This window comes from Macrobrachium rosenbergii, chromosome 42, assembly GCF_040412425.1.
Source record: "Macrobrachium rosenbergii isolate ZJJX-2024 chromosome 42, ASM4041242v1, whole genome shotgun sequence".
Classification (NCBI taxonomy): Eukaryota; Metazoa; Arthropoda; class Malacostraca; order Decapoda; family Palaemonidae; genus Macrobrachium; species Macrobrachium rosenbergii.
The window spans coordinates 55,440,688-55,467,603 of record NC_089782.1 but is presented as its reverse complement, the minus strand read 5'-3'; the positions used below and the strand labels follow the sequence as shown (position 1 = coordinate 55,467,603).

Sequence of the window (26,916 nt, the reverse complement as noted above, 5' to 3'; positions counted from 1 at the left end):
ACCATGTGATTTCAGGTTCAGGGGAAGTGTTATTTAGTGTTAATCAAGGTAATGAAATGCAGAAGCAGGAGAAATTTAATGATGTACTATTTCAGCATTGGAACCAGGGTTGTTTTGGTGTCATCAAACCGTGATGCCTGCAGTCACATGGTGTATCCTACACCCCCTTATAGTATTGGTGGCCACCTCACTTGCGTCAGTGATCCTTCATTGCTAGAAGTTGAAGGAGTTGTGATTGCTGTTACTGCAACAGACATACTCTTCCATTTGGGAAAAGAGGAAATATCGTTGTAAGTTTTATTTGAATTTTTGTCCTATATACAGTTTATATACACAGGCAGTCCCCGAGTTAAGGCATAGATCCATTCCTGAGGTGTGACTTAAGTCGAATTGTAGGGCCTTTTTTCTTTTACGCAATTGGTGCAGGATGATGGGAACAAATTTAGAGGTTACTAAATAAAACTGACATTCCTTATCCTAATTTATTACCTTACCCTACAGAACAGAAACTTAGCCTAATCTTAATACTATAATTGATCAAAACTTAAACTAACGTCAATCTTAATACAGTATGTCCCCCATAATTGCTGGGGGTTAGGGACCAACCACCTGCAACAAGCAAAAATCCATGTTAAGTTGGTATCCCCCTCTAAAAATACTAATAACTGGCAATTTCAATAGTTCAAACATCAAAGACCCCCTCTAAAAATGCTCATAACTGCCTATTTTAATAGTTCAAACACCAACTATACCTTAAACTATCATCCTAAAACCCTTTAATATAGTCATCTTACAATATTACCCTTGAAAATATATGGCTTACAGCTACATGTGAAAACTAAACTCAGTCCCCCTTACATTCAGTCTCATCCATTTTCTTTCATACAGTATTGAAGCTGTCCTGTTTTCTTTTTTCAAAAAGGGGAAACATTGGGAATTCACAAGTAGACAGATAGGGGAAACATTGGAAAATCACAAGTAGAGTTAAATGCTGTACAGTACTTAAATATTTAAATATGTATGGAAAAAAACAGGTTTTGATGTAGGAAAAACTTATTTTTGGTAGCCGCTGTTGAATCCTCAAGGAGTTACCTTCCATAGTCTACCAGAGCTCCATGGTGACCTAAATGATATGAAAGAATTCTCTTCTAGTTGGTCTTTTTGGCCTGGTATTGTGTTGTAATGTTAACATTATAACACGTGATGGAGTATATAATGGACTCTAAGACAAGAGGGCACTTTCCCTTATCTTCAGCAAAGCTGGACCCAGTTTTTCCAATGTCAAAAGAACCTGCAAGAAGAAGTGACTATTGTGCATGCGCATCTGCCCTCTTGTTTACAACCGGGCCGTTAAAGACCAAGGAGCCATTACTCTCTGTTGGTCAATTCAGGAGGGTCCCTTGCTCAAATTCCTTGCCTTTTCATCTGGGAAGTGGGAGGGTTTTTAGGACTAAACAGCAACTACCAAAAATAGGTTTTGACATAGTGTAGTCGCTTGTTTTGTCCTCAAGGAGCCTTACAAAGAAACAGACAGGTGACGAAAAGGGCTTAAGCTCTTGATTTTTAATCCCAACACCCCAAGGGAAAAAACATTTCTGGTCCGAGGTTAAGCCACTAATTTTATGTCCCGTTCTTTATTCCAAATATTCTTTAGGTTTTGATACCAAGGAACAAGAAACTATACGCGAACTTACGTTTTAGGATGTAGTTCTACAGTGGCTTAGCTAAGCATGCTGGGTTTGGTTGCAGTACTGTCACCCTTCTCCCAGCGATAGTTAGCATATTCACCCTGGTTTTCTGCTGTAGCACCTAGGGGTTAAGACTAACCATGCCACCTACTGATACACAGTGTAGTAGAAGTTGTTCAAGCACGTGGCAATAATTTAACTGATGACCACCCAGTACATTCGGAGACTTCTTAAATAAGTTCCTCGTTGGATGAGTCGGTAGAGTTCTTCTAAACTGGAGTCAGTCTCGAATCCATAAAGCAAGGGTTCCATTAATGCAGCCACGTATTCCATGACTATTGTAACCGCAAGTTGTTTGTCTTCAAAAGGGTGTATAAGAAAAATAAAAAGTGTTTCTATAGAAATCTCAACTGGCCTTTCAGTATGGGTATAATCTAACCATATCTTCCATGTGGACTGGTATTGCCAGATAGATGATGTCCGTAATTTTTGCACTAGGTACCTGGCAATGTTGGGAGAGTAATTATCTCGATAGATATTTTTAAAAAATCCATACATGAAGGTCTCGGCTCAGAAAGGAGGATGCGTAAACGACTTTCTCTCCTACTGTCTGGGATAGAACAGCGGACAATAATGGAATTGATCTTTTTGTCCGTTGTTGAAGTAATAGGAACCAGTGCCTATTTGACCAATTTGGGACTATTAAGTAAGCTGTTGTTCCTTTGAAGGTTAGAAGTTTGCTCAAAACCTTCTACATCTGGTACAATAGAGGAAGAAAATATTTGTCCTCCCCTTGTTCCAGTCTTTAGGAAGGCATCTCATGCTGTTGCTTGACTGCCCAGGTTTGGAGACACATGTATTAGGAGTTTGTGATTCTCATACATGGCGAACAGGTCCACTTCTGGTTGTGGAAGCATGTTGGCTATTGTTTGAAAAGAGTGGTTGTCCAATATTCCCTCTGTTGAGGCTGTTGTTTTCCTTGATAGAGAGTCTGCTATTGTAATGAGACCCCCTGTGAGGTGAATTGCAGACATGTGCCACTTCCTTGCTTGCGCCATCCGAAGGATGGCTAGCTTTATCATATTGAGAGGAGGTGAACGTGATCCTGACCTCTTGATGTAGGATATTGTAGTCAAGTTGTCTCTCTCTTCTGGAGGTTTGAGTTTTTTGAGTGACAAAAAGACAGCCATCAGCTCCAGGAAATTGATATAAGAATTCCTCAAAGTAGCTGATCACCTCCTGCCACCTGACGATCCTCCCAATGTCCTCCCAACCTGTCAACAAGGCATCTGTGTGTATTGTCACTCATACAGAAGGAGTCAGGGTGACCTGTTTTGTTAGAGATTCTTTCCAGATCCAAGGCTGAAGTATCTCCCCAAAATTTTTTAATCTTTTGATGAGGTCAGGCTTGCATCTTTTTATCTTGCATGTGATAGCCAGAATTTGTTCACATTTTCAGTTGCAATCTAAGTATTGGATCTATCACTGATGTGAACTGCAGTAGGTCCACCGTACATTCTAATTGCCATCTGGAAACTCTGGGTTGTGCAAAGAACCTTTTGAGGACTTCCCTTATTCTGTTTTGAGAATGATGGGGAGAGAGAACAGGCCGAGAAAAGTATCCCAACACAGTCCCAGCCACTGAAAGTGTCTGCTGGGTGTGAGGTGGGATTTTGTCAGATGTATTATAAAACCTTTTAACTGTAGTGTGTTGACCATTGCTGTTAGGTTTTTCAAGTACTCTTTTCTTGTGGGCCCCCAGATCAACCAGTTGTTTAGGTAGGTTATTAGCTGTATTCCTTTTTGTGTGAGTTCCTGAACAAATACCATTGGTAATTTTGTAAAATATTCTTTAGGCAATGTTTAGCCCAAAATGCACGACTTTGAATTTGTATGTATCTTTCCCTATCCAGAACCCTAGGAAGAGGCGGAAGAGAACGGCTGTAGAGACGTGCCAGTATGCATCTTTCAGATCTATAGAAACTGTCCAAGTCCCTTTTGGAATGATTCAATGTACTTAGGCAGTGGTAATTATCCGAAACTTTTGGAAAACTGTGTTTGTTCAGTGTTGATTGGTTGAGGATTACTCTTCTTTTGGAGGAATCCTTTTTGAGGACACTGAAGAGATGTACTGTACTTGGTGGCGAATATACGCATGTTTCTCTATGGGCTCCATTAACAGAGCCTTTCTGCATATATAAATAATGCTGTCCCCCCACAGGGAAAACTTCCATTGTCTGTGATGTTGTCAAATCCGACCCCCAACCATACAGTACCTATTGTTATCTGCCCCTTCTGCCTTCGCCTTTGATAGACATTCCAGGTGTTGCTTTCTTTTCCCCTAGAAGATGGTTTGGGTTTTTGGGCTTTGTGAAAAGGATGTCCTTGCTTTTGTTGATGTTGTCCCTTTGTAGGGAATTGTCCCTTCTGACCACCTACCTGTTTTTTGAGGAAAACTTTTAGGGGTGACTGAAAGCATATTTGATTTTTGATCAAAGCGAGTCTTTTTTGCGGTTGGGTAAAGGAATTCCCCTTTCCCCAGAAGGGCGTACACTGTGCAATTCTCTTGGCGGGCATGCTTGTTGAGCCACAACAGACTCTTCAAACAGGTCTCACAGAAGGGGTTAGAATGTAATAATGCAGTGACATTGGAGAGTGATTTGATAGAGCCCTCCAATGCTTCCATTCACACTTTTATGCATCATTCTAGGAAGTCACAGAGTGCTTCCCATCGGGTTCTCATAAGACTTTTGGCCTCAACAGCAAAAATTGTCTAGGAATCTTGTGGAAGCCTTTTGATGGCAACTTCCAGCAAGGTGGTAGAGGTTATAATACCAAGGAGTCGGAGCCTAGCATAAAATTCTGATGAGACTCCCTCGGAGAGTCTTCTCATAGGGGTCCCAAACTCCTGCGTAGCTTTATCTAAGAGAGCTTTTTCCTTTCAAAAGGGAGTTGTAGCATTGCCCATTCCTTGATGGAATTTCCCGAAACTGGGATGACTGTGGCAGATGGTTTTAATTCTGCCTTTGTGTCTTGTTTTTAGTCATTACAAATTTTGAAAATCTGTCTTCACATGATTAATAATTTTGAAGGTGAAGGGACAGAAGGCTGGAACTACTTGTTGAGCAACTTGGGTCTTATTCAAAATGGAAGTAGAGATCCATTTTTCGTTGAGCTGGTAAAAGGTGATTTGCCCATACCTTGGTGGAATTTCCCAAAACTGTGATGCAGTGGCAGTTGGTTTTAATTCTGCTATTGTCTCTTGCTTGTAGTCACTACAAATTCTGAAAATCTGTCTTCACATGATTAATACTTTTAAAAGTGAAAGGACAGAAGGCCTGATGCTACTTGATGAGCAACTTGGGTGTTATTCAAAATGGAAGTAGAGGTCCATTTTTCGTTGACCTGGTAAAGGCACACATAAGAAAACTGTTTCTGTTAGTGGTTTCTCCATGTCTGGTGAAGATGGTATCCGACGCCATTCTGTTTAAGGGAATGCTGCTGTTTGTAAATTCTACATGTACAACTTCAATCTTGGTTTTTCTCTCATTAATTACATACTAGCCATCGAGAGAAAACGCACATTGAGGCGTCTCACCAGGATTATCAGTATCATCAGGGGTGGGTACTGGAGCCCCTATTGTGTTTTGATCTGAAGATTTGTAGTTTGAACTGGCCATTTTGTTGGTTCCAGTCGGAATTCTAACATAGACTTTGTTTGGGCAGCATGTGTATCCACATTCACTTTTCAGTTACAGGATGTAGTACTTTACACTTTGGAGTGTACATGACTGACTTACTTTCCTTTTCGGAATCATGCTCCATGTCCCTCATATATTGACGTTCTGTGGCAAGGGCATCTTTGATGATACTCAGTTTTCTTACGGAATTGATCAAATGCCGCAAACTGTTTATCCCTTTTGGGGGAGCTTGCACAGTCTAACTGAGCTTCAGCAGCTGAACTGTAACTGCCTGATAATCAAGGGGCAGAAGTCCTGGGTAAGTTACTATACCCCCCGAAAATGTAGTCATTTCAGTTGGAGTTACGTGAATCCTAGTATCCCTTTTTGGGGAAAGATCGTATTCAGCAACAATAGTGCTGCATGGGGAATAGAATTCCTTTTGGAAGTTTCTCCCTTGGCTAGCTAAAATTTGTGTCCCTGATCCTTCTGGGTTCAGCAGGGACATTTCAGTGGCAATTCCACTTCATATTCTTTAGTAAGAATATCAACCCCATGTAAAGATTCCTCCACTTCCTCTGCGGGGTTAACTTGGGAGGTACTGGGGAATGATGTTACTGGGTTTTGGCCCAAACATTTATGTTCTGAGAAAGGGGTTAAATATCTGCTTGCAGAGTTCTGCTGGAAAGATATGGTCACCTCCTTCCTCACCCCTACTGTGAACCCTAGGATCCATTGAGGCAGCTTAAAAGGAGCTGTTTTAAAAGTCCTTAAAACTTGCTGCTAGGAGCATACTACAAATCATGCCCACATCCGGCAACCAAACAAATTTTCCTTGTTTTTACAAGGACTATGCTCATGGCAGGTGGTATGGGCTGTACCCACTGGCAAAAAGTGAACTGAGCAATTTGCTACAGAACACTTGAACTGAGGATTCTGCCTAATGGCAGCCCTGTAGTGATATAAAACGAGATGTTATTAGAAGCTAGTTAGTATTAATTGTTTTTAAAAGAGGGACACTTCTGTAGTTTCTCATATAGTTTCCATATTACAGGTTAACTTGATTACAAGTGTGCAGTTGTAATACATTTAATTAAATTTCTATCTTAACTTAAATGCTCTAAGATTTAGGTTAGTTTTCATACCTGTATATGGCTGTATTACTTATACACTGTTAGTCCTTTTGCAGAGGCTAAGTGAAATTTTTAATCCTAATTGTCATGCCATTCAGACTAACTGCTATGAACTAATTTGTTTAACTAACCCAAGCTACTGTTTTGTATAGCTTAGGTTAATGCTTCTAGTATAATATACGTTAAGCTAAGAATAGAGGATTTCTTAGAAGGTCCTCACTTAATATATTCTAGGCCACTGCCTATTCCAGGCTTATTTAAAACTTAAGGCTATAAACTATACAGAAAATAATCCTTTTCTAATCTGGTTTTCTGTTTTATGTGGCCGAGACTACCCTTGTATCTGATGTTTGGCCATCGCTGTTTCAGGCTAATAGTGGAATATTCCTTAAAAAGGGGTTCCTACTTAATCTGGTTAGGCTACTGCCTGTTCTAGGTTTATATCACCTCTAAGGATATGGGCTACGTAAGACCCTACTAGTATGTAACCTTATAGATATGCTACTGAGTCGTAAAAAATTAGGTTATTTTATTGAGCCTAGGATACTGTTTATATACAATTTTAGGCTTATTTGTTCTTTCTTAACCCTTAAATGCCGAGCGTCTATTTACAAAAGTGTCTCCTGTATGCCAGCGGGGTTTGAGAGTTAGCACCGAAGCGGAAAGAAAGTTTTGTTCAAAAATTCACCATAAATCAAAATATTGTGCTAGAGACTTCCTGTTTGTTGCAAAATGAAGGTAAATGATTGAATATTACTAGAATGTAAGAGTTTTAGCTTACAATTGCAGTTTTCGACCATTTCGGTCGAGTTAAAGTTGACCGAAGGTCGAATTTTTTATATTTATCATGATTTATATGAAAATATTTTAAAACAAAATAATACAACCATGAGTTATAGTTATTTTTTGTTGTATTGTACATGAAATTGCACACATTTTGATATATAAAACTTTATGTAACGTCCAGTAGAGAGCGGTGCAAAAATTACAACAAAGTGACTAAAAATTTCTGAGATGTTTGGCCGAGTTAGCATGCGAGGACGTAAGGAAAAACTTTTTTCAAAAATTCACCATAAATCAAAATATTGTGCTAGAGACTTCCAGTTTGTTGCAAAATGAAGGTAAATGATTGAATATTACTAGAATGTAAGAGCTTTAGCTTACAATTGCATTTTTCGACCATTTCAGTTGAGTCAAAGTTGACCGAAGGTTGAAATTTTGGCACTTATCGTGATTTATATGAAAATATTTCAAAACTGATAAAAGCTAAAACCATGAGTTATTTTTTGTTGTATTGTACATGAAATTGCGCACATTTTCATATATAAAACTTTATGTAACGGCTAATAGAAAACGGTGCAAAAATTACGACAAAGTGACTAAAGAATTTCTGAGATTTTCAGCAGAGTTAGCGAGCGCGGACGTAAGGAAAAATTTTTTTTCAAAAATTCACCATAAATCGAAATATTGTGCTAGAGACTTCCCATTTGTTGCAAAATGAAGGTAAATGATTGAATATCACTAGAATGTAAGATTTTTTGCTTACCAAAAAAAAAAAAAAAAGATAATATATATATATATATATTATAATATATATATATATATATATATATATATATATATACACATTCATACATACACACACATATATATATAATATTTTTTTTATTTTGGTACGAATACATAAATAAAAGGAATGCAGGTGAAAAACTTTTTTTTTTTTGCATAAAACAAAATAATATACAAAACACCAATAAATACAGATATATAAAAACTTGTAATAAATATAAAATTAAATATAAAATCAATGCAGAATACTCACTCGTAATCCTAACTCTTCATTCTATTCTTGTTTTCTCCCTCCTCCATTAAAGAGTCTTGTATTTTTTCCTCTAGACATGACGAGGTACAGGTGGAGGAGGGAGACGTGCGCCCCTACTGCAGATGGGCCGCCCTTCGGCGGTCCGCTACGCCCTCCAGTGTCCCTCGGGTAGGCGCACTCCAATATATAACTGCAGCGTGGTATTTGTGGTCACACTCCCCGATCCTGCAAAGTGCTACCTTGCAGGTGCGACAGACGAACCAGGTGTCTCTTCTTCTGCCATTCATATGGCACACCTGGCACCGTTTCTGCTTATGCCCTTCTAGGGGCTCCAGTGTGTGATCCCCTGCCTGCAGCCGACACAGGGTCCACTACCCGACGGGACATTGGAATGTCAGGGAGGGCGGCGTCGGCAGGAGCAGGATGACCGAGGTTGGCCCTCCTAGCGACATCTGCCCCATCCTCTCGGGGCAGATCTGGAGCTCGGGGCAGGGGGATGGTGTTGGAAGGCCACTCCTCAGGATTGAAGTTTATGAGGGCATTCCCGGCCACCTCGAGAAACTGGATGTGGGACAACCTCCGAGTGTCTGAATTGTACCCACAGTAGAGATTAGGCATTCTGGAGGGCCAACTGAAGGAGGTATTTGAGGAGCTTCTGTGTCCACCTCCTGGTTCTCCTGGCGAAGGGATAATACTGGATGAGCTGATCAAAGGGATCAACTCCTCCCATGTGCCTATTGTAGTGCCCGATGACAGTAGGCCGTTGGACACGAAACTACTCATTCGTAACTCAGCCCTGCTGACATGTCCTCTTCTGCTGAACGACCCCTTCTTGGATGGGCTCATGACTGGTCGTAATCATGGGCACGAGTCGGACCCCCTTCCAACAGATGACAAAGACATCTCCCTCCCGCCGCCACTTTGTCTCTCCTCTTGCAAGATGTTGCGGGTGGCTAGCGAACTTCTTGAGGACATTCGGGGCCCCACGCACCAACCGAAGGGTACTACTGATGTGCACGCCTGCTTCATACAGTTCCTGGGCCAGGGATACCGAGTTATAATAATTATCCATAAACAGGTGGTATCCCTGTTTACGGAAACGATCCACAAGACCGAAGACAGTGTCAGGCAGCGTGGAGAAGACCCCGGAATACACAGAGAAGTCAACGACGTATCCAGTGTTGGATTCCGTAATAAAAAATAACTTCACACCATATTTCTTTGGCTTCTTGGGGTTGTACACTTTTATGCTTAGACATCCTTTGTATGTTATCATCCCCTCATCCAAAGAAAGGTTCTTGGAAGGAACCACGAGAAACTGGCACTGTTCACGAATGTACTCCAACACTGGGCGGACTAAGATGAGGCGATCTGGGTTATTCCGGGGTGTGGCCCTTTGGTTGAAGGTGTTGAAATACCTGTCCAACGGCAGGAAACTATCACGGGGCATAATGCCGGGCACATTGGGCGTACTTAAAAAAAAATTCCACCTCCAATATTGCCTGACGTCGGCAGCAGGCATCATTCCAAAAAAAATGTGGAGCCCCAAAAAATGCGCCATGTCCGTGAGGTTGCAGCCCCGCCATCGATAAGACAACGTCATCTGCAGTTCCTCACGGCAGTACCGAGTGTAATCCGCCGTCTCTGTAATGAGGTATTCCAGCAATTCCTGTGTAAGGAAGAGCTGAATGAACCCCAGTGCAGTGAGAGGCACAGGGACAGTCAGCCCAGGTACTGCCGTGAATGGGTGCATGTTAGGTGGGGTGGGGTCCTCCAACCATCCCTGATCACTTTTGGATGAACGGCCTTCACCTAGGCTGCCGTGATGTTGCGACCTTCTATGGGCACGTCTTGGAACACAACTTCACTCTCCCCCCCCCCCCCACTGGCCCATCTCCCTCACTTTCACCATCACTTTCTGTCTCGTCCCCACTAGCCACAATCGGTGCCTCCTCCTCCTCAGACTCTCCCTCATAAGCACTAAAACCACTGAACTCGAGTTCACTTTCATGCTCTGGCTCTCGTACGGACATTGGGGGAAAATACTTGTCATCACTGACGTTGGGCATGATGTCCTCGTCACTAGATGACCAACTGCCATTAAAATGAGGACTTTTCACCAGCTCTCGATCGAGCTCCAACAAGTAATCATCAATGTCCTTTTGTTGGAGGCCTCCCAAATATTTATGAATGCCTCTCAGGACACCCCAATGTTTCCTAGGGGTCGTAAAAGGCACAGGGTACAGCCCTTGGGGCCCACGGTCACTTTCGGCCACACGTGGCCATACAGCGTGGCGCTCATAAGATGGATCACCTTGGGTGCTGGGTCCCTCTCCAGCATCCAAGTCTAAAACGCGTCTCACATGCTCACTACCGACGGGCAATACTCGCCTTTCAGAGTCCTGATGACGTTGGGACATCTCTGCGTACGCTAACACTTGCACAAGTTCGGCAAAACACGAACGCGTCAAGAAATCGCTCTCTGATGATGCGTCGCTGATGCTTTCTAGTGGGAGATGAAAGAAATTCGCGCATGCGCAGCTGGGTCACACTTGTAAACAAAACAACAGTGTGATATGTGAACTCCCAGCATCCCTCAAGGCGTGTGATTTAAAATTTTTCGCAAACTGGGCCTATAAGTATTTTTCTGCGAATATTTAAAAAAACTTTTTGTAGTCGACGTATTTTACGTTCACTCAGCACCCGACAGACAATTTTTGTCGACGTAAAATACCTCCAGTCGGCGTTGAAAGGTTTACCTAGTATAGGGTATTGCCTAATCCAGATTATTATAGATCACTCATAAATGTATAGGCTGTATAAAAATAGAAAATTACTAATATGTAACCTTATAGTTAGTCTACTATTTTTTTTCTAACCCAGGTTGTTGTTTATATCCAATCCAAGGATATTTGGTAAACTGTATAAAACAGTAACTCACTAATGTGTAAGCTAATAGCCAGGCTATAACTTACTCTAATCTAGGCTACTGCCTAATCTGGTTTATTTAATTCACATATAAGGGTATGGGTTACATATTACACAGTTACCTTAGTATGAAGCCTTAAGGCAAGGTTACCATCTCATCCAGCACAGATTACTATTTCATTTAGTCATAGGTTACATGGTTTAGGCTAACAATTTAGTCCAAAAATGGGATGTTTTGTGAAAAGTTATCACTTACCTTGATATAAGGTAATGCCTAGGCTAAGTCCTGGATTATTTAGCTCATGCTTGAGTGCACAGGCTTATATAAAAGGAAAAAATTATACTATTATGTAGCCTTAATGTTAGGGTATCAATTTATTTTGCCCAGATATTGTTATTACCTGATCCTAGGGTCCTGGGTCTAAGCTAGGCCACTTAAGGATACGTAATCCTAGGACATAGGCTACAGACAACATCCACTATTAACCCTTAAACGCCGAGCCTCTATTTACAAAAACGCCTCCCGTATGCCGGCGGCGTTCGGGAGCCAGCGCCGAAGCGGAAAAAAAGTTTTTTTCAAAAACTCACAGCACGCTTAGTTTTTAAGATTGAGAGTTCATTTTTGGCTCCTTTTTTTCTCATTGCCTGAAGTTTAGTATGCAACCATCAGAAATGAAAAAAAATATCATTAGAATATATAAATATTGGAATATATGACAGCAAAAAAAAAAACTCATAATTGTATACAAATCGTGCTGTAAGCAAAACGGTTAAAGCTAATGAGTTACTTTTTATTTAGTTGTATTGTACACTAAATTGCAATGATTTTGGTATATAACAGATTGTAAAATGATTAAAGCAACACAGAGAAAATATTGTCACAAAATGATGCATGAATTTGTAATGCACGGACGTAAAAAATTTTTTTTTCAAAAATTCACCATAAATCGAAATATTGTGCTAGAGACTTTCCAATTGTTTCAAAATGAAGGAAATTGATTGAATATTACTAGACTGTAAGTTTTTAGCTTACAATTGCATTTTTTACCATTTTGATCGAGTTAAAGTTGACCAAGGTTGATTTTTTCTATTTATCGTTATTTATATGAAAATATTTCAAAATGGTAAAAGCTAAAAGCATGATTTAATTTTTGTTGTATTCTACATGAAATTGCACACATTTTGATGTATAACACTTTATGTAACAAATAATATAAAATGGCGAAAAAATTACGACAAGGTGACTCAAGAATGCTAGGATTTTCAGTGGAGTTCGCGCTCGAGGATGGAAGGAAAAAGTTTTTTTCAAAAATTCACCATAAATCGAAATATTGTGCCAGAGACTTTCCGTTTGTTGCAAAATGGAGGTAAAGGATTGATTGTTACTAGAATGTAAGAATTTTGGCTTACGATTGCGTTTTTCGAGCATTTCGGTCGAGTCAGAGTTGACCGAAGGTTAAAATTTTGTCAGTTATTGTGATTTAAATGAAAATATTTCAAAACTGTTAAAAGCTAAAAGAGTGATTTATTTTTTGTTGTATTCTACATGAAATTGCGCACATTTTGATGTATAACACTTTATGTAACGAATAATATAAAATGGCGAAAAAATTACAACAAGGTACCAAGAAATGCTAGGATTTTCAGTGGAGTTCAAAATGTTTGAGGGAAGGAAAAGTTTTTTCAAAAATTCACCATGAATCAAAATATTGTGCTAGAGACGTTCTGTTTGTTGCAGAATAAAGGTAAATGATTGATTGTTACTAGAATGTAAGAATTTTGGCTTACGATTGCGTTTTTTAGCATTTCGGTCGAAATCAAAGTTGACCGAATGTTAAAATTTTGTCAGTTATCGTGATTTAAATGAAAATATTTCAAAACTGTTAAAAGCTAAAAGAATGATTTATTTTTGTTGTATTCTACATGAAATTGCGCACATTTTGATGTATAACACTTTATGTAACAAATAATATAAAATGGCGAAAAAATTACGACACAAGGTGACTCAAGAATGCTAGGATTTTCAGTGGAGTTTATGCTCGAGGATGGAAGGAAAAAGTTTTTCAAAAATTCACCATAAATCGAAATATTGTGCCAAAGACTTTCCGTTTGTTGCAAAATGGAGGTAAAGGATTGATTGTTACTAGAATGTAAGAATTTTGGCTTGCGATTGCGTTTTTCGAGCATTTCGGTCGAGTCAAAGTTGACCGAATGTTAAAATTTTGTCAGTTATCGTGATTTAAATGAAAATATTTCAAAACTGTTAAAAGCTAAAAGAATGATTTATTTTTTGTTGTATTCTACATGAAATTGCGCACATTTTGATGTATAACACTTTATGTAACGAATAATATAAAACGGCGAAAAAATTACAACAAGGTGACTCAAGAAATGCTAGGATTTTCAGCAGAGTTCGCGTGCGCGGATGGAAGGAAAAAGTTTTTTTCAAAAATTCACCATAAATCGAAATATTGTGCTAGAGACTCCGTTTGTTGCAAATGAAGGAAAATGATTGATTGTTACTAGAAAAGGCACGGGATGTGGTCCTTGGTCCCCTTCGGTCACACGTGGCCGCACAACATGGCGTTGAGAAGCTGGGTCATCTTGGGTGCTTGGTCCCTCTCCAGCATCCCAGTCTAAAACTCGTCTCACACGCTCACTACCGACAGGCAATATGCGCCTTTCACGGTCCTGACGACGTTGGGACATCTCTGCAAATGTCCTGTTGCCTCACAAATACGCAAACACTCGCCAAAGTTCTGCAAAACACGGATGCGTCAAGATATCGCTCTCCGACGATGCGCCACTGATGCTTTCTGGTGCGAGAAGGAAGAAATTCGCGCATGCGCATCTGGGTGACGCTTATAAACAAAACAACAGCGTGATCCGTGAACTCCCAGCATCCTCAAGGCACGTGATTTAAAACCTTTATAAACTAGGCCTATAATTATTTTTTCGCAAATATTTAAAAACCATTTTTAGTCGACGTACCGTACGTCCACTTGGCACCCAACAGACAATTTTAGTCGACGTATGGTACGTCCAGTAGGCGTTTAAGGGTTAAGCTGGTCTAAATTATTCTCACTTACGGCCAAGATTATTGCAGACATCATATAATCTGAAAGGATTTTCTATATTTATGATAAGTTGTGGAACATTTATTTTAGTTAAAACATGTAGTTAGAATTTAAAACAATTTTCGCTTTACAAAACTAGGTAGCAATCAACGAGCAGGGTTCCTGCTTTTACAAACAAATTATCAGTTCCAAAAGTTTAAAACTAAAACTTTTAACTGGAACGTAATATTAAGCACTTATCTTGCTATTTTTGATGCTTCCATGATCCTCGATAATGAAATAGGAGAAAAAGTCAAATTTTTTCGGAGCCCTGGTAATGACGTGAACCATTTGCTATAGACCAAAAGAGTTTTGGCTTCTTAACAGCCCGGTTGTAAACAAGAGGGCATGCGCAGTAATCACTTCTCTTTCTTGGAGGTTCTTTTGACATTAGAAAAATTGGGTTCAGCTTTGCTGAAGATAAGGGAGAGTGCCCTCTTATCGTTGGGTCCATTATATACTCCATGAAGTGTTACAATGTTAATCATTATGACACAATACCTGGCCAAAAAGACCAACTAGAAGAGAATTCTTTGATATTAATTTGGTCATCATGGAGTTCTGGTAGACCATGGAAGATAACTCCGTGAGGACAAAACAAGCGGCTACGCTATCAAAAAATACCAAATTATAAATGCAATCAACAGTGATGAAATATTCTCTTGTGTATGTACATGTTACAATGATTTACTAATTTTCAAATATTAATATTAATGTAAACACAGCAAAATGTTGATAAAATGCTATTTCACTTACAGAGTCCATTTACAGTCATACTCTGAACTTACACAAGGTTAGGTTCCAGAACCCCTTGTGCAAAACAAATTTTCACGTAAGTTTGGCACAGTCTTTGAAAATGCTTTTAAATGCTTATTTCTAGAGTTTAAACACTAAATATGACCCTAATCACGCTCCCAAAGTAGTAAGATAACTTTTAAATGAAATTAAGGTTACTGTAATTTCATTTAAAGTTAGCTTAATACATTACCCTTAAAAAAAAATAAATTTTCTGGTTAACGTAAAAATATAGGAGTGTGAAGATTACGTATATGTACTATTTCTCTTTCTCCCATTTCCGATCCATCTATTTTTAGAAGTCTCAACCTCGTTTTTAAGAACTACTTGATATCTCTTTCTCTTTGTTATGAAATGATTTTTCATGAACAAACAGCATTTTTTATTTGCACTAATACAGCTCTTAGTTATGTCTGTATGTTTTAGAATGTAATATTTGCCACACTAGCGCATTTACAGTTGTTGACTGTCTGCGCTAACTACAAACAAGAGAGGAAAAAGAGATAATTGTTTTCCTTACGTTGAGAGTGAAATTATTCATGAATTATTATGGAGAGAGAGAGATTACACAGGAATCCTTTGACAGGCTATCGGCAACACTTCCCCTTCCTGTCATATTAAAATGACATTTTGACAGCTTTGTCCTCGAGCTTCTCTTGAACAATTTTACAAAAGATCAGGGAATTATATTTATTTGTCTAAAATACATACAGTATAAATTTTGTAATGACAGTTATATTATTATTATTATTATTATTATTATTATTATTTGAAAATTTGAAAATTAGTACTTATTAGATAAATCATTTATTTATCATACAAAACAAATAAACATTTATACTTGTGCCATAAAAATTTTCTCATCTCAGGAAGAGAGAGAGAGAGATTATTATCTAATGTTATTTAATTTACAAATAAAAGCTTGAAAACTTGTAAATGTACTTAAAAATTAAACAAACACTTTTGCAGGGTTTCCCAGGTTTCTTAAGTGTTCGCGTGTCTGTGAAAAACTTGTGTATGACAATTAATTAGGTTCCAACGAAATGTTCGCGTCTGTGAATTCGTGCACCTTGAATCGCGCAAGTCTGGGGTAGTACATATTATATTGATTTGTTATCATTGTACAGTAAACCCCCTTATTTGTGGTCTCATGATTCGCTGACTCACCTGTTCGCGGATTTCTCTATGGAATATATATATACGCATTATTGGCTGAAAATTTACCCATTCACGGTATTTTTCACTGAGAAATATTCACTGATCACTGTATTTTCATCTCATTTTCATGACAAACTGCACTTTTTGTAATAAAACTATCAAAATACACAGGTACCCAGGTAGTGCTCGAATTACGATAATTTGATTTTGCAATGGGGTAAGCAATTAATACCGATACGACAATTTATAAAATATTTTTAAATTTTGCGCGGTGCAGGCAGCAGCATACAATCAGGCAGCGAGAGAGACCAAATTACAATAGACCAACTTCTTTTGCTCCATCTCTTTATCCTATCTTCTAGTTAGAAAGGCAAAAGAGAATGATAAAAGTATTGTTAGTAACATTATATTCTTGCGTCAATGCGTACAGCCATAAACAACCGAATGAGAAACTGTTGTTTTGCTATCGCCAAATCGGATAACAACAGGCATTTTGCTTGTATTTCAAACATCATACTGTGGTAAACCATTATCGTAGATAGTACAAATGACGTTAAGTAGAATAGGACTGATATATTTTTACATTATACCCATATTTTTACATTATGCCCTTATTTGGTATGGATAAAAGATCAGCAAGAAAATATGCTGCTAAATTCAAGCTGAAAATTGTAGCTGAAGCTGAGAAAACAAGTTCAAGCTGCTAATGACTATAAATTATCGTGCATCAGCAACATGGATGAAACTCGACCGTAATTAAACTTGGAGGGAAAGTATTTTAATCAAAACTATTGGCCATGAAAGAACACATTACTGCTATTTTTAAGCTGATAAACGATAAATATGTAAAGCTTGTATTATGACGACCTCAAGTGAAAATAGCGAATGGAATCTAGACTTTTTGACAAAAAACAGACATGCCCCAAACGGCCAACGTCCTCTATTAACGAAAAAAATAGCTAAATTAATTTCACAGCGAGACATATTTAAGTTATATTTAGACTTAAAAACACTTTGTATAACAAAAAATAACCTTGCCTTATATAAATAAAGTATCTAGAGATTCATTTACGCTAACTAGAAGCAAGAAAAACACTGAACTGGGTTAAATACGGTGAAATAAACTTACCGCGTAATTGATTTCCAAACCAAAACATTGATCGCTATGATCGCAGTTTTTAATACAAAAACAATATTACTGGATACAGTAAATTAACACTTAACATTTAAAAGATCCATGGAAAAGATGCATATTCGTTATGTTGATGTTTGTATAATACGATATGTGAATATAGAGTACAGTATAATCTAGGCTAGGCTACCGTATATGTATGCGATATACCATAGCATAGGCTATGCTAATTCTTGTTTGTTATTCAATTTCTCTTTGTACTGAGTTACCATAGGTCACTGCATGAATCTCCAGAATTAGCTGATATTATTAATTACTATACCGTGTATGTATAGAGTATAGTGTAGGCTGGGCTGCCATATACTGTATGTATAAATGGTACTGAATGCCCTAGTGTAGGCTAGGCTGTATTCGAGATATGTTTTTTCCAACAAACGATGGGTTTTTTTGGAACCTAACCCCATGGTAAGTAGGATAGTACCTGCATAAGCATTTTTAGTTTTTTTTTTTTTTTGTGTTTCAACTATCAAAATAGGGAGTTCTAAGTGTTTTTGGAAGGGTTCTAAGTGTTCGAGGATTTTAGCCATTCACGGGGGTTTGCATACCATGCGAATACAGGGTGTTTACTGTAATATGTATAAAAAAAATTATTGTCTCAACATTTGTAAAGTTTAGGTTCTGAGAATCAGCAGATTGAGCCTGCTACTGAAAGAATTAGGAAAATAATTTTTCAGTTGTTAAAAGAAATGAATGTATTAATGGAATTGTTTATCATTTTGTACATAGAAATTTATGATATAGTAATTCATATTTAATTGAGAGAGAGTGAGAGAACTGGTGTTTACATTTGAAGTCCCAGTACAGTAGCTGGGGACAAGACTTTGTTAAACTTGCTGAGGAAGAGAGTATTACCTTGTCTTGCTTATGTATGAAATTCGGATTTTAAATATTTTTACGGTGATCAGAGATGAAACATCAGCAGTTATAAAATATTCTTGTGTGTACTGTTATAATTTGTGTGATAATCATAGAGTCAACTAAACTTGTAATTAAGTATGGTTCAGTAAAAGTTCAGTAAATCATAGAAAGAAAAAAAAAAGGGGCACCACTTACCTACAGTGAAAACAGTTTACAAATAATGAATCAGTATAATACAGCATAAATGGATTCTGTAAATGAAATAACATTTTCTTGATGTTTTGCTGTTTTTTCATTAAAGGATATGTATACTGAGAGAGAGAGAGAGAGAGAGAGAGAGAGAGAGAGAGAGAACCGAGGGATTTATGTACAATACATTGGTAAGCTGTCTTGTGATTTTGCAGGATTTTCAGTTAGCATTGTACTGATATTTTGCTGTTTACATTAGTACTGTATTAATATTTGAAAATAAGTAAATTATTTTTTATCATAAAAAATGTATTTAGTCGTGAAAATAAAGTGAAAATAGAGTACAGGCAGTCCCTGGTTATCGGCGATCAGGTTTTACAGCGCTTGTCTAGCGACGACGATAACTGGATTTTCGACACCGATTCCTGGTTATCGGCGCTGATCCCCGGTTATTGACGCCGGTAACGGGATACCAGTGCTGGTAACTGGGAATTAGTGCTATTATCGCCAATTTTCGGTTATCATCACCTTGTCGGGAACAGAACCCCCGCCGATAACCGAGGACTGCCTGTAATTAGTGAATATTGTTTTATGAAAAAATCTGTGAATAAGTGGATTTTCTGCAATACATTTGGAGACAAGCTCCACAGAAAAACCAGCAATTAACTGAAGGTGTGATTGTTGATCCGTGATCTAGTGGTGACCCACTGTACTACAGCAAGTAAAAAAAAATCATCACGAATACTCCAACTGCATACAGTATCAACCAAACAATGTATGTACAGAAGTTATTAAATTAGTAGTTTGGTGCAAAACAATAAAGAGACACACACTTCTACAACAATTTGTCTTTGTACACAAAGTCACTCTTCATTTCACTACTCTAACAAAACATATTGGGCTCAAAACCACATAAAACTCAATAATTCATTTAAACATTGCAAAATTACATAAATGCAAATACTCTACGTAGCTTCATGAAAAGAAGTACTGTACACGACCACTGCAAATAGAGCTCAAATTACAATAGATTGTTCATGATCAAATCAACAGCAATTAATTTGGAACAAATTAGCTTATGTCTGTCTAACTTTCCTCTGTCCTGGGAAATTCTCTCACACTGTAAACACTGACATTATGCCTACCGGCCTCAGGCTCCCTAATCCTTAGAAGTAACTGTAACTGCATCAACTTTTGCACCATACTATGTTTCATCAGATGCTACAGCCACAAGGTAGGCCAACAACAACGCCAACACAGACATTTCACGGCAGTTCCCTTCAATAGATATCTACTCCTGAATAGCTTCTGCTAAGGAAGTATCCTGTTACAGACGAAGGCTCTTACAGTTCAGGTGAAGGGAAGCCCAATCACTCAGCCGTAACACGCTCAAGCAAGCTTCAAGTAAGAGAAAAGAAAAAACAAACATACATATTCAGGCAATCACATACTTGCTAACAAAACACGCAAACCAAACTGAAAAGAAAAAAGCACAAATGACAACACAGTATAATGGTTCCAAAAACACAAGCCTCATCACAAATCCAAACTTTTAAATGCCACCACAGAATCCAACTTAACCCTCACAGTCCAGGCTAAATATATACTAAGCAAACCCCTGGACTGGGCTAAATTTAAGGATGGCCAATTAAAAAAAAAAAATTAATGGAAAGAGGGAGATTTGCATTTGCACATGGTATAAGAAAAAAAAAATTATAAAAAATGTTCTGTACCTTCCTTGGGAAGTTGGAAGTGAATATTTTCAAACCCACATGGGGGCCTCTTTTACAAAAGACAGTCATAAAAATATGCTAATTTTACCATGTTATAAGTGTTTTTTCTCATTTTTTTTATCTTATTTTGTAAAATTATTATTAAAGCTGACACAATATCATAACAGATAAGAACTAAAATTAGTAACAGATTTTGAGCATATTATTACAGTATTTAAGAAATGCCCTGGGTTCAGGACATCTCAAGTCAGGCTGATCTCTTTCCATCCTCTGCTGAGCTACTAGAGACTGGCATTGTGAGTTGCCAGAAGTCAGTTATGGCCCATGGAAGTGATCGAAACATTTCTCCTGCAAAATTCATTCAAACTGAATGGCGCGAAATCTTGAACATATATGTATGTTGCCCGGACTTCACCACAAAGCTATATGTAAACATAGATGTATGTTACCCTTCCACAAGGGGTTAAGTCAGATGTCAACTTTAAAAAATTTATAAAAATAAAAAAAAGTGATGAAAGCTTGGGGACTGCCTGCACACTTTTGTAACCCTTATAATACAAATCAGTTACATTTCTTTGCTGTCAAGGGTGACCAAATTTTAAGGTTCTTATAATTTTGTTTTTTAAGTTCTTATAATTTTGTTTCAGTCACCTTTTCAAGTTTTTGTTTTTTCCATTGTAGATCTAGTAGTTTTGCATTTTATATCCATTGGAAAATTAGTCAGGCATGTTAGGAACTTTATTAGGACATCGTTGTCTGGTCCTATAAGCAATGCAGTTTGCCTTTTTCAACTTAATATAATCTCAGACCTAAGAGATTATCTGTACAGTATTACTGTATTCAGCTTGCGTGTATGACTATTACACTTGATGAAGTGATAAGTCATTCTCATACATTTCAAAACTCTCCATTATGTGTATAAAAATGAGAAATCAACTCTTGATGCAAAACATCATTGCTTGTCAGCCTTGGACAATAACCCAAAATTAGACAGTCAACATTACTAGGAATTGTCAATACGGAGTTCCAAAATAGTTTCAAGGAGACCACTAAGCCCTTTACAGATTCAGTGAGCTTGGCTGAAGTATGAATATTGGAGTCAGACAAAGTTAGTTATTGGACAACTAGACTCGAAGATACAAAAAGGGACAGATGAAAAATAAAAGGAAGAATGCAGAGCAGTTGGGCCTGAAAGGACAATGCTTAGAACCCTTAGTACTATTTGTAGTGTAGGAGGAACTCATATAAGGATATTGTGATATAAATGTCAAGTAGGTTTTTTCTAAAATCAGTGCAAATTACTCTTGTTTGATCAAGATTAGTAGTGTAGTATATCCTTGGTTTCGTTGAGATGGAGTGCATGAAGTGTCATGATGAAGTAATTTTTAGGTTATGGTTGTAGACTTTAAATATAAATTCCGTGTTTAAGGTCTTATGTTACATAGGCAGTTTTACCATTTTGTGATTAGAAATGTCTTGGTATTTAATCTACTTAGAAAATTCATATTTTTCCATTACAGGTAAAGATCAACAATTTTTTTTTTTATTATGTTTGGTACATCTCATATTTCTGTGAAAATCTTGACAGTCTTTTTGCTCATGTACTGCCATTTTATGGTTTTGCAGTCCCCCCCAAGGATCTGATCGGCTGGGTCGTCTAACTAGTCACATCCTCCGACAGCAGAGTCTTTATCCCCTTTATCCCCCTCCAGAGGGAATGTGTGTAGACCTAGACCAAATGGAAACTCATGCTCGATTGCCTTGTACACCACACCTCCTCATCCTTCCATCTGATCTTCGATACTTCATCAGGGTTTGTGGTTTGATCGTTTAATATATAAACATTCAAGGTGTGACATATCATAGACATGAATAATAATCTTACAGTTTTGTTATCCAGTAAATTTACTGGTTTTTTGTGCTATAATGAAAATAAAAATATGGGCTGTTTATAAAACTGTCATTTATAGTTTTCAAAAGGAAATATTTACATTCTGCTGCTGTGGATTATGTTTTTGGTAACTCATGCTTTATTGCTAATAAGTATATTGTAACTATTTTATATTTTGTATTAAATTTTATTTTGGTATTCTGAAGCTGTGACTTGTGCACTTCATTAAGGATTATATATGTTTTTACTAAGGCATGCTCAAGCTTTCCTAAAAATCAGATTAACTAAGTTATAATTTATATTATTAGTTTTGTTTTGGTATTTTGATGCTGTGAATTGTGCAGAGAATTACCATCGAAAGAGAGAGTACTGACATTTAATAGTTGATTCTATATTACTTCAGGACCTAGAGGGTTGTGTTGTGGTAAATCCTGAGCGGCTGGCCAAAGGTTTAGTTGGAGGAACTTTTGCAAGACTGGAGTTGCATCCTCCATCCCAAGAAAGAGGATCGATGGTGGGATCTGTCAATGCTCAGATAGTTAAAGTGTGAAGGAAATGCCACTTGTTCATATCAGAAAGCCTTCTTACAAAGACCTAGAAATTCTTAGCAGCCATATAAATGTTTCTCTTGCCCAGAGGCACTTGTACATTATTTCAAAGAACTAAATATTAATATGAATGTACAGTATTACTTTTATGTAATTGTTGACTTGAAAAATTTCAGGTTGTCTAGTTATTTTGATTTCAGAGTAACCCAGTTTTTATACATAATATCTTGCTAGTTTTTATAATTTTATAAGAAATAAAGGGTTTAAAATAAGTTACAGTAGCCTTTGTTATTGGAACAACCCCAACTGTATAGCCTACAGATCAGTGAGTCTTGCTGAAAACACTGTCCAAAGCAGGATGGGTGCAAAGATTGGAACAGGTGCTATCCACAGTAATGCTCGTCCCTTTGCTATGAAATTTTGCTTGATCATGCGACTGCTGCAGAACAGCATATATCAAATTCATTCTGTTCCATCTTTGTTTTCTTCATCCGTTCTTCCATAGTAGTTGGTTAAAAATATTTCAGGCAATTAATGGTATTAAAACTCATTTGACCATTGACATCTTGTGATCGTGGATATCTCCTTTTATCACTTTTACTCTTAACTCATAGTGATGCACACAACCTAAAACCTTTCCAGAAATTATAAATGCAGTACCAAGGAGAATTCATTCCATTACCTTGAACGTCTGTGATTCTACAGTCTACTACTGGGTTTAAATCTTAAGTGAGAAAAATATGCTTGATATACCTTTTCAGAGATTATGTTTTTGGGGCTGCCCAAATCAAAGAATACAGCAATAGGCTTCTCTAAACTAACATATGCAGGGAATACAGGTCCATAACCAGATTCATCTCGTATATTAATTTTACTAACATTCGTGACTTGGTGTAAGTCTGACATTCCGGTCTTTTCCTCTGTTATGAAGGAATGTCCATGGTAGGTGGTGTGAAAACTTACGTTGAATCATTTGATGTTGCTTAATCTTGTTGGTACATTAAGTTTACAGCTTGGTTAGTATTTTGATCATTGTTCCTCCTAGCTTGTGGAGATTGACTATGATCTCTACCTTGTGACTGAGATCTATGCCTAGACCTACTCCTATCTCGAACACTATGTCCTGTCCTCTACAATATGAGCAGCAAGCTGGTCCATGGCAATCACTTGCAATTATAACACATGACTTGAAGATTTTCCATGAGATGAGTTACCTGGATTCTTATTCTGATTTCTAGCTGGTATCATAGACCTACCCAGATTGTTATGTCCTTTTCTATCTCGGCCTATGGTGACTAAGGTCTGTATAGATAATTCCCTTTGGGATTTCTACCTAAGATTTTCTTTACTTCATTTTCAGTTTCAGTAACATCATCATCTAGCTTCCAAACATGGTTCATCTTTTCAATAGCTTTTGACAGCAAACCTCCCAACAACAAGGATAACCTTAACAAGTTTTTACAATTGTCAACTGTTATTACCCGATCATTTCCTACTGTTAATGTCCATGGAGTGGTTGAAACTAAATGGCCCCATACATTTAAATAGTTATATGACTGGGGACCCATTCTGAGGTAATTTCTTTAATGTACTCTCCAGCTTTCAACTTTCTTTGCAAGGCTGATAACAGGATCAGTTTCGCCTACAGTGGAATATATTTTCCTCAAAAACTGCTTTAATTCCTCCCAATTCTTAATTCTTCTATAGGCGCCAGAATGAACATAACACCCTATATCTCCTGTCAACAAATCAAGGTAACTTTTGGCTTCATTTAATTTCTCAATTTCCTTTCCGATCATGGTATTCAAATGGGTCTCAAGCTGTTCAGTCTAATTTTCTAAGTTGCAGGCATCATATTCTCCTTTCCTTCCCCAAAATTTAATTGTGTGGTTATTTGTGTGTATTTTATGGGTAACTGTATCTGATGTGTCTGGGGGAGATGGAGAGGCAGACATTTTCGATTGTCATGTTTGGCTTCTTGTAAGAATAGAAGGTTTTGCTTTCTGAAATAGAGGAAACTTCTTGGGCACTGACTAATCAATGGCAACTAACTCTGACTTCATTTCAGTTCTTAAAAACACTAAACACAACTGGGTTAATCAGCAACAAAAATACTGGGAGAAATTCCCCTTAAAAAAATGAAGTTAAACACTCAAAAATAAATCTTAAAATTCTAAACAACTCTCAATTAATGAGAAATAAAATAAAGTACAAATTAGTAACTACCAATACTGAATAATGTTTAGTGAAATGGTTAGTAATGATTAGTAAAGAAAGATAAAAAAAAGTTTTGCCAAAATTGGTTGTAATGTATGTCTGGTTAATTTACGTGGAAGGTTTGTATTTCAAAGAAATATCTAAAGAAGTATCATATCAAATCAGTTTTAGAATTACAACTTTTAAGAACCTTATGTGTATATGTGTGTGTAATGGGATATCCTTACATTTTGCCATTTCGAATTGAAGTGACATCAGCTGCATAGACTTCTCTTTGTGCTTGCCTTGTCGGAGAGGATGTCTTTGGTTGTTCGTTTGCTTCGCCTTCTTGACTGGTTTCTTCTTTCTCCTAATTTTCTTTTGTCAACACCATTCACTGATTCTTCTTTCTTCAATAAACTTTACTGATGATTGGCCATAGCGTGTAGAGTCGATGAAAATTTCCCTCTTTCCAAGGAATAGGACAATGAAATTCTCTCTCTTTTCTACTAATTCAGGAGGTTCTTGCAGAGTGACTTATGATAATTCAATACAAAGAGAAATTGAATAACAAACGAGAATTAACTTAGACTACACCATGGTATATCGTATACATATGTGGTAGCCTAGCCTACATTATACTGTACTCTTTATTCACGTATTAATATCGTATCATACAAACATCAACATGACGAATATGCATCTTTTCCAAGGATCTTTTGAAATGTTATGCTTTAATTCTCTGTATCCAATAATATTGTATGTACTGTATTCTGATATTGCTTTTGTATTATAATTGCAATCAATGTTTTGGTTTGGAAATCGATTACGCAGTAAATTTATTTTGGCGTAGTTAACTCAGTTCAGAGCGCTTTTCTTGCTTCTAGTTAGCGTAAATGAATCTCTAGATACTTTATTTATATGGGGCAAGGTTGTTTTTGTTATATGAAGTGTTTTAAGTCGAAATTTAACTTAAATGTGTATCGTTGTGAAATTAATTTAGCTATATTTGGCCATTTGGGGGCATGTTTGTTTTGTGTAAAAAAAAATCAAGATTCCATTTGCTATTTTAACTTGATTTCATCATAATACGAACTTTACGTGTTTATCATTTATCAGCATAAAAATAGCAGCAATATGTGTTCTTTCATGCCCAGTAGTTTTGATTAAAATACTTTCTCTCCAATTTTAACTGCAGTCGAGTTTCATCCATGTTGCTGATGCACGATAATTTATAGTCATTAGCAGCTTTGAACATTGTTTTCTCAGCTTCAGCTACAATTTACAGCTTAAATTTAGCAGTATATTTCCTTGCCAATCTTTTATCCATACCAAATAAGGTTATAATGAAAAAATATATCAGTCCTATCCTACTTAACATCATTTGTACTATAAATACGGTAATTGTTTACTACCGTATGATGGTTGAAATACAAGCAAAAGGGCTGTTGTTATCCGATTTGGTCATAAGCAAAACAACAGTTTCTCGTTCGGTTGTTTATGGCTGTATGCATTTACTCAAGAGTATAACGCTACTAACAATACTTTTATCATTCTCTTTTACCTTTTTAACTAGAAGATGGGATGAAACGATGGAGGAAAAGAAGGTCTCTCTTGCTGCCTGATTGTACGCTGCTGCCTGCGCCCGTGCGAAATTTAAAAATATTTTATAAATATTGTTGTATCAGTGTTAGCTGCTTACCCACATTGCAGAATCATATAAACGTAAGGCGAATTATTGTAACTTGAGCACTACCTGGGTACCTGAATATTCTAATAGTTTTATCACAAAAAGTGCATTTAGTCATGAAAATGATATGAAAATACAGTAATTAGTGATATTTCTCAGTGAAAAGTACCGCGAATGGGTGAATTTTCAGCGAATAATGAGTATATATGTTCCATAGAGAAATCCGCGAATAGGTGAATCCACGAATCGTGAGACTGTGAATACAGGGCGTTTACTGTACGATAATTCCTCTTTTTTTG

General features: G+C 37.2%; 1 protein-coding gene across 5 annotated transcripts in view; it reads left to right on the top strand.

Moving 5' to 3' along the window:
* The window catches only part of DNApol-alpha73 (DNA polymerase alpha subunit B), a 172,547-nt gene extending 149,540 nt beyond the window's left edge, over window positions 1-23,007 (top strand). For all 5 annotated transcript variants that reach the window (XM_067086508.1, XM_067086507.1, XM_067086510.1 and 2 more), the window contains 3 exons: window positions 96-290; window positions 21,919-22,105; window positions 22,587-23,007. In XM_067086508.1, the coding sequence (XP_066942609.1) occupies window positions 96-290; window positions 21,919-22,105; window positions 22,587-22,733 (529 nt within the window). In that variant the 3' untranslated portion in view covers window positions 22,734-23,007. The remainder of the gene's footprint in view (window positions 1-95; window positions 291-21,918; window positions 22,106-22,586) is intronic.
* The last annotated feature ends 3,909 nt before the right edge of the window (window positions 23,008-26,916 follow it).